General features: G+C 32.8%; 1 protein-coding gene across 2 annotated transcripts; it reads right to left on the reverse strand.

Annotated features, from left to right (window-relative positions):
- Window positions 1–2,659: 2,659 nt before the first annotated feature.
- On the reverse strand, window positions 2,660–7,343 carry LOC128161296 (methylglutaconyl-CoA hydratase, mitochondrial-like). Of its 2 annotated transcripts, none has more exons than XM_052824549.1 (9): window positions 7,150–7,343; window positions 6,495–6,562; window positions 6,202–6,289; window positions 5,852–6,031; window positions 5,286–5,342; window positions 4,697–4,884; window positions 3,933–3,983; window positions 3,586–3,633; window positions 2,660–2,879 (listed from the first exon to the last, which is right to left on the reverse strand). In XM_052824549.1, the coding sequence occupies exons 1-9, from the start codon at window positions 7,307–7,309 to the stop codon at window positions 2,802–2,804; spliced, it is 918 nt and encodes a 305-aa protein (XP_052680509.1). In that variant the 5' UTR covers window positions 7,310–7,343; the 3' UTR covers window positions 2,660–2,801. The 2 variants fall into 2 exon arrangements, with proteins under 2 accessions (XP_052680509.1, XP_052680510.1); XM_052824550.1 differs by lacking the exon at window positions 2,660–2,879 and adding an exon at window positions 2,932–3,457.
- Window positions 7,344–8,873: the final 1,530 nt, after the last annotated feature.

Below are 8,873 nucleotides of genomic sequence, written 5' to 3' on the forward strand. Positions count from 1 at the left end.
ATTAACGCTTGCTCAATATGCCTCCTTTGAAAACACTTTTTGTATACATTTGTATGTGCTAATGAAAGCTTGAAAGGATGTGAACATTTAATAGAAGATATATTTGTGCCTGTTTTATATATTGTGCATCTAACCATAGAGTGACATGATATTTATACATGAACTTAATTTGGTGGTCCGGCAGATGTATCTCAGACCTATAAGTAAAAGCTTACCTGGACACATGTGTCTTTGCTGGTCATGGTCATTTATAGTCTTTGATCACTTTTGTATGACATCTGTCTGTTTGGAGATGTTTAAAATCTTTTTGTTGGTTAGTTGTAAATAGTTTTATTGGTGTTTGCATGAAGTGTGAATGTTTTTATTTTCTCTAGACACTAAATAATAATTGGAGGATGTGTACAAGTCATCTAGTATTGTTTTTTTTACATATATTTTGTTATACTTTTATTTCTTGAGGAACCGGTGGGAATATCTTTGGTGAAATTCTCTATAGCAGTGCTCACGACCTTTAACTGTGCTAGAGTTTCTTTTACATTTACCCATTAATGCTTATTAGCACTATCTGACCAAAAGCTTGAACTATGTATCCCTAAAGTTTGAGACTGCTTACTGGACTTATCAAATAGTAAACCTCTACAGCAAAGGCTACATAGGTCCGACACATTCATCTACATTGGTTATCAATTTTGCATACATCTTGTGACGACCACACCTGCATATGCACAAAAAATATAAATTAGTATCTATTTTACAACCTTGAACATCCATGTATAAACTGGCCACTCATTCATAAATCTTTAGTAGCAAGAATAATTGTAGAAATCATTTTTTCAAATAGAGAAGGATTCATCTTCCCCTCTGAAATTCTCTTTTAAAGAAATCATATTTCATGGATCAGTATTACAAGGTACATCTTTTCTGAGCAAAAATCAACAAAGAAATTTGAAGGACATAAGGTGCAATTATCTGCCCAAATGTTCCAATACATTTGTCTAATATATCAGTCATTATACATGTAACCGATCTCCTCATATCACCAATACAAAAGTTAATTCTTTTATGTTTATAATGATATTTCCAATGTCGATAGAAAATAGATTTTTAATGGTGTTTGAAGAATTCATATTTTTCATTTAATAATTGGTGTGTGGAGGATATGGAATTTTCATACTTGGCGTGATCCTAGCTATATACATGTACAACACATCTCCAAAGGCAGTTCTTTTATTTACAATTCTATATACATGTATTTATATATCCCTGAGAGAAATAAAATTTTCATTTTATTTTTTGCAAGTGTTTGTTTTTGTTTATCATCTCTTGGAGCTATTCAAGCTTATTTGTATGGAGCATGGCAGATACAGTTGAGGGTTGCTTCTGACTTCACCGAAGAAGAGTTAATTCCCTTGTCAGTACATTTTATAATGTGTGCATTGCAGAAATTGTGGATTTAGTATTTATGAAATTATTTTTTTCATTTTTTGTTTGGGGATGAGGGGGTTACTTCCCTTATTCTATTGACCAATCAAAGATTCAAATTGCATTCGGTATGTTATATTCACAGTACCGGTATATTAAAAAAAAAATTTTAATGACATTTATTGAGGGTATTTAATAATGTACCATTGCCATAGACGGTTGACTTTTACCTTATTTGCTGGAGGTTGATGGCTTCCAAATTTTCCAATGAACAATTGAGAATTTTCATACGAAGGACAAAGATACTTTTATAGAGCAGTTTTAACTATATAAACTTGATCTCGGTCGGTATGCTGATATGTTAAGTTTTAGTATTGACTTACCATGGATTACATTGCATGCGATATTTAATATACAGTCAAACTTTCATATCAAACTAGGTGGGACTGTTAAAAAAAAGATACCGGTATCTACTCGAGATAATGAGGGTAAAATACTTCAAAATAAGTGGTTGGGACTTACACATTACTTTGACATACCCATAATTGTAAACGAGTTATCGGTGTTCAAGAAATAGAAGTTCAACTGTGGTCAAATACTTGAAACACTTTGAGAACTACATGTCCTACATGTCACCTAACCCTGATGAACTAGAAGGGGCAAAGAAATTCACTACAAATATCATATACCTGGTAGATATATGTCTAGAAATGTAGAAGTATGACATTAATGTTAGATAGTCTATCAAGATTTGACTGCATGATCACTACAACTTCATCTCATTTGCAGCAAGGCTAAAGATCAGGCCAATGTCAGACATGTTGTTTGACTTGATAATATACAAATTTCATCAACCATGGTGTACAGCTTACAGTGAAATGGAACATTATCAAATTCATACAGTATTTCCACAGCAGCTGTTTGTCTTACAAACTAAAATAGGATTGGAATCAAAATTTTAAAAATGTTCAAGATCCATTCTAACTTTTTTTCCATGCTCTGTAAAATAATAAATAACACATCTTTCTGAAAAATCATGATGTTTCTCTACGCATTTCCTTAAAATGAAAAAGGAGCTTGCGTGTCTCTTGTAAGCAATTCTGCCAATTGTTAAACAACTTATCATATAGAATAAAATGATGATAAATCAACTACTCCTTGGACCTTAAGGTCTGGCAAGTTTGCAAATAAGGACATTTAAACTTTTCATAGTAGAAAACCAAACACAGAACAAAAGGAAAGGAAAGATGGTTTAATTTTATCTTCAGTTGTTTCTTCTTCAATAGATGAGGTAATTGAGAACACAAAAACATTATCACAGACAAATTAATCGAGAAGCACGATATGCTAGACTAAGACTTCATGCAATGTGTCCAGGGTTATTCTCCTGAGAATCTTGGTGGGCGTTTCTCCTTAAATGCTGACAACCCCTCCAGTCTGTCTTTGGTATTAATCACCTAAAATCGTAGCAGTATACAATTAACGATAAATGATTCAGACACACACACAATGAAGAAAAAGAGACATTTAATTCTTTTATCATTAAACAGTTGTATAAATGAAATATATTTGATTCACAAACATTGCAATAAAATTCAGTATTCATCCTATATGATTTTTAATCCACTAAAAATACAGCACGCAACCAATCAAAAATACAACCTACCTTGACCAACAAAATTATTACCCTCCCCCCAACTCTTTCTCTTTTTATCAAATTTTCTGATTGTGTACCTTTATAATAAGATGAATACTGTTATTCTGTTTACAGCACCTAACAATTGGTTATTGCACAATTCATAGTAAAACAAAATTATTAACAGATTAATAATGAAATGGCACATTTCTGTTAAGAAGCAAAAAGCTAATTTGTGATGGATCTAGTGGTGTTAGTAAAATTGTCTGATGTTCAGATCATTTTTTCAGCAGATCTTCATGTGTTGTCTTGACAACACAACTAGTAACCGTGGTAAACAGGTTTTCTCTTTTCAAGCCATGCCTGCATAGCCTCCCTTCTATCTTTGGTGGGAATTACCTACACAAATAGAGAAAAGTCATCAAGTCTTTTTGTCCTTGAACAGGTAATACCTAATTTATTTTATCTCCACATCACAAGCCATCAAAATCTTAACAGTCAAACTCCTGCATTGAACAATTTGTTACCTGTGAGTATCCTGCCTCTTCAAAGGAGAGTCCACTTGCTATGTCCACCTAAAATACACATAGTGTCATTTCATTTCATAATGTATATTTATGAAAAAAAATCATTAAATAATAATTTTTCACCCTGTTGCAATGGGTATTTTTAGTTGAAAATGAATGCATATTATTGTATCCACCATGTAATGACAGAGTAGTGTGCATTTAATTAGTAGAATAAAGCAATATTCAAAGTATAAATAGAACATGAATGAAAATTTAATATACTTAGTTAAGTATTTCATCACATTCTTCAAATTCTTTAGTTTTTATTGATGTCTACTCAAAATACAAAAAGCTATTGCTCTTACCTCGCTTCCTCTGTTGATGGCAAACTTTGCAGCTCTGAGTGCAACTGGTCCCTAAGAATTAACAAACAACAACTTTTGATCAAAAGATGTTGGAAATACATGAAAAAACAACAATTTTGGAGGTTAAACTCAGGATTTAAAAAGATTATGTGATGATGCAATGGACAATGTAGATCAACACTCAAAGAATAAATTGTGAGTAACCAAAAATATAAATGTGAAATTTGTAAATAAGAAATAAATGTTATCCACATCCAATCAACTTCAGATTGATTCAATATGCCTCATGGCCTGAGGTCTCAGTGTTTATGGAATCCAACCTATGGTAAATCCCAATACACTCTTGATTGAACCTGGATACCTAAACATAGCTGTGGAAGGATTTCCTGTTTAAGTAGGTTTATACACATACCTGTGGAAGGATTTCCTGTATTTGTATGTCAATACACAACATACCTGTGGAAGGATTTCCTGTATTTGTATGTTAATACACAACATACCTGTGGAACGATTTCCTGTATTTGTATGTTAATACACAATATACCTGTGGAAGGATCTCCTGTATTTGTATGTTAATACACAATATACCTGTGGAAGGATCTCCTGTATTTGTATGTTAATACACAACATACCTGTGGAAGGATCTCCTGTATTTGTATGTTAATACACAACATACCTGTGGAAGGATTTCCTGTATTTGTATGTTCATACAAAACATACCTGTGGAAGGATTTCCTGTCTTCGTATGTTAATACACAACATACCTGCGGAAGGATTTCCTGACCGAGTTTCAGCGCCCTTTGATAGGCAGCATCTCCGTCAGAGTTCTGCTCCACGCTGTGGTTGACCACCCCCATCTCTGCTGCCTCCTTACCGGTGAACACGCGGGCAGCAAAGATGAGCTCCTTGGCCTTGGCTGGTCCTATGGCCCTGGCCAGTCTTTGTGTTCCTCCTACAAACCATGGTGTTTAGATATGAATGGTGGTAAACTACAATAATTCAGACCAATGCAAAGAAATTGCTTTTATTGACTCAAATCAATACTTTAATTTTAATGAGGCTCTCTAATAACTGGGAGATTACTGATGATGTTACTGTACATAGGTTATTTTTTGCCCTTTGTAATTTTTGCCTTGCTACACTACAGTTCGCCCCGTCTAAATTTACCCAGACACAGTTGTGTTTAAAGAGAGATAATATGAGACATTGGAGTTTGCCCAGTCTTAAATTTGCTGCTGAAAAGAGGGCAAAATGGATGAAAATGAATTGGGAATAAATATTTCCCTTATACAGTATTTCTGATACATTGATGTTTATATGAAATCCAACAGTTTTATAAACCAATTAACCCACCTCCTCCTGGGATAATGGCTAATCTTGTTTCCACTAGCCCCATCTTTGCATCATCAGCTTTTAAAAAGTAAAAACAAATTTGAGCAATGCATTTATATTACAATAAAATACAATATTTTTATATCTATTTACAAAAAAATTGATTATAATACAAAGGACACAGAAGGACAAACATTATGAAATCACTTTATCTAGATCTAGGGCTACATTCTTTTGTTATTCTAGTAGCTGCTATTACGTGTGTAGTTGTTGTACAGTTCACTTTAAGGATCTTGGATAGTCAACACATCAACCATCAGATCCACCTAAACCTTTAAAAATTCTATTTTTTGCCATAAACCATTATTTATTTAAAGAAATTGACCAAATATTTTAGCTTTAAAATTTGAACATTTTCTTACATCTTAATACAGAATTCTCTGCCTAAAGAAGTTCAATATAGCCTAAAAAATGGCTACCCCCATCCAGCCCTCCTAAACATATCTAGAAATTGTAGTACATGTGTATTTTATTATCATTATGATACATGTATATATATAGAATTGAGTTTTAGACCAGAGGCTTACAGGATACTCTAATGTCACAAGCCAAGGCCACCTCTAGTCCTCCACCCAAGGCGAACCCATCAATGGCAGCTACCACGGGCATGGGAAGGTTGGCAACCTCACTCACGCTCGCTCGTAATCCTGCCACAAAGGGTCCTGTCTCTTCATTGGTCATTTTAGCTCTCTCCTTCAAGTCTGCACCTATAGAACAAAAATGTATAATCAATATAGGCACTGCAGGACTGTTTTCAAGAAAAAAAAAAAACAATTGTTTACGCAATAACATCAAATTTTATGTCCATCACAAAATCTATTATCATTAAACTCTATGCATTTAAATTATATCAGATTTGACAGAAGTATGATTTTACCTGCACAAAATACACCTTTGACCAAGCTTCTTAGAATGACCACTCTCAGGTTTTTGTCAAACTTAACAACATTTGTACAGTCTGCAAACTACCAAAAAGTTTGAATGAATAATGTAACATTTGGCCATTTCATAAATTATTTCTAAATTCAAAAATTTGATTAACGCATATATTTAAGTTTTAAAAATCAACTTGAAAGACTTTATAGCTTCAAATTCAATTACTATTTCTTTTACATATGTATAACATTCAGAATACATGCATTATGAGCATGAATCAGGAAACAAGGTTACCTCTCTTAGAAACTGTTTTCCTAAGGCATTCCTGGCTTCTGGTCTATTCATAGAAATCACTGCAATACCTGCCCAAAACACACACACACACACACACAAATATTAGAGATAAAACCAACCATTGGCAGCAGTGCTATAAATCTTTCCGAATGAAGAATGTTCAAATATCATACAAAATTTAATGAGTACATATAAATCACTATTACTGTTATTGCATGTGTTCCAATATTATACAATTATGAGTACTTAAAAATTACTATTACATGAATTATGAATATAAGTTCGATAAATTTTAGCAATGCAAACAATAAATGGACATCACTGTCATGGGCAATCTCTATGATATTATCTATTTCATATCTACATGATCTGGGTCTCATGTCTAGATTATTAAAAAAATATGGAATTGTTGAAAATGTATTGAAACTATCACGTTTGGACTTCGAACCACTTATCGCAGATTAAATTATGGGGGTGTGCAATATTGAGTAAATCCACATTATACATTAAACCCAAACGCAATATCATGTTTTACACACTTCAACATTATGGAAGATGTCTTAATATTTAAGGCTGCATGAGTATAAAGTTGTTTATATTGCATATAAAGCATAGATCGACGCAACCGACATTTTCAATAGTCAAGGTTGTGTACCGTTGTTTTCTCCACCGAGATATTCTAGTTTGCACTGTTCATTGTTCCTTACGCTTTCAAGTGTTGACAGTTGTGCACGTTGAATAAAACCTGCAAAGAATGACTTGCAGTGTGCATTTCTGCACAACAAATGCATTCTATTCAAAGTGAAAGTCGCCATCTCTTCGCCGCCGGAACAAGTGCTTGTGTCGGTAAAATTCGAACTGGTATGGTTCTTGGTTCGAAAAGTACGGCTGTCAATATTTGTCATAAATGGTTTGAAGAACTAACTTCTTAAAAGGGCTCGATAGTCGTGGTCATTTTAAGTCAGTATTTATCTCCTTTACAAGAAGAGCTCTATTTAAAGGGTACATGAAAATACCTAAATTTTAAAGGTACATGTAAAAGATATAGATTTATTTTTATAAAAGTTATAGCTAAACAAATCATATCTTAAAAATTTCATGCAGATATTACCTTTATCAAAAAAGCCTATCCGGGGCTTCAAGGTGGTATATTTTCTTTCCACTTGGCCATATCTAGCTTATACTTTAACTTTACCCAAAAAAGGGTATGCAGTAACTTTGAGCAAAGTTTTTAGGTCAAGGTCAAATCCTCCAAATTTGCATAAAACCACATATATAATGGTGGCTGCAGCTCCTCTCTATTTAAGAAAAATTTCAATTATTATTTTGCACTAGATTTACTGTATTTATTTAGATATAATTTAATTCTGGTTGTAACGTGCTTTCTGATTGGTTAAAAAATTATTTTATATCGTATAAAGAATGTTGCCTACGTCATAGTAAGACTAATGTCAAAAACATATCAATACGCTTGACGTTACCTTTGAATTTTGTACAATTTTACGTCATTTTAGAGGTCAAATGACCGTTTTTATCTACAATGAAGAGTAAAAAATTAAATTATAAGCAATGAATTCAATATTTATTTGTTCTACACGATATAAAATGGTTTGAAACAGTTTACGTATAAAGCGTAAACTGCCCCAAACCATTTTATATCGTATAAAACAAATAAATATTTTAACTATATAGTAAATGATTCCAGAGTGTCTTTTTGACGCTAGAACTATTATGACGTCATAATTGATTTGAAGAATATTTTTCCCGTACTTTACTGCTTTAAAGGAGTTATGTAGTAAATTAAACAATATCTTGTCATTCTATATTAAATCATGGGAAAAGTAATCCAGATACCTATATTCAATTTTAAAGAGGAGGTCAAGAGCTTGTTTGATTCCTTTTTTGGGGAGACTGAAGGCATTCTAGATATATTTCATTTGTCAAAAATTGACAAAACTCCCGAAATTTGTTCCTCAATTCCTTCATAATTGATTGAAATTGACAGTTTAAAACATTATTTTTCATTGAGTTTACCAAAAGTTTTAGCCCCGGTACACCCTATCAAACAAAGCTATTGTTATGAAGCATCATTGAAAGAATTCATATCTTAAATTTTATGAATTTTATGAACCTGTACGCACCTTTCATTTACTAGATCTTGACCTTAATACACAAATTTACACATCATACCTCAGCCTGAATTATCCTTGTTTGGTCAATATTGCTTTTCTCCTTGCCCAGTCTTGCTCATGCAGACACAACAGAAAGAGTGTCCGCATGTAATAGGTGTGCAATGACCTTGAACCATGTATCTACATATAGGTTAAAGATCATAAAAGATCTCTTACAATGTTTTGAACCTTAATTTTTTTTCTCCCA

The sequence above is a fragment of the Crassostrea angulata genome, chromosome 8, assembly GCF_025612915.1.
Source record: "Crassostrea angulata isolate pt1a10 chromosome 8, ASM2561291v2, whole genome shotgun sequence".
Taxonomy (NCBI): Eukaryota; Metazoa; Mollusca; class Bivalvia; order Ostreida; family Ostreidae; genus Magallana; species Magallana angulata.

Bases quoted from the DNA above. Each gene is read 5' to 3' on its own strand.
- LOC128161296 (XM_052824549.1), bottom strand. From the start codon at position 7,309: ATGGCGACTTTCACTTTGAATAGAATGCATTTGTTGTGCAGAAATGCA. The intron at 5,343-5,851 runs GTAAGCCTCTGG...ACTTTTTAAAAG, and splicing joins TTGTGACATTAGAGTATCCT to CTGATGATGCAAAGATGGGG. The intron at 2,880-3,585 runs GTAACAAATTGT...CTACGATTTTAG, and splicing joins AAGAGGCAGGATACTCACAG to GTGATTAATACCAAAGACAG.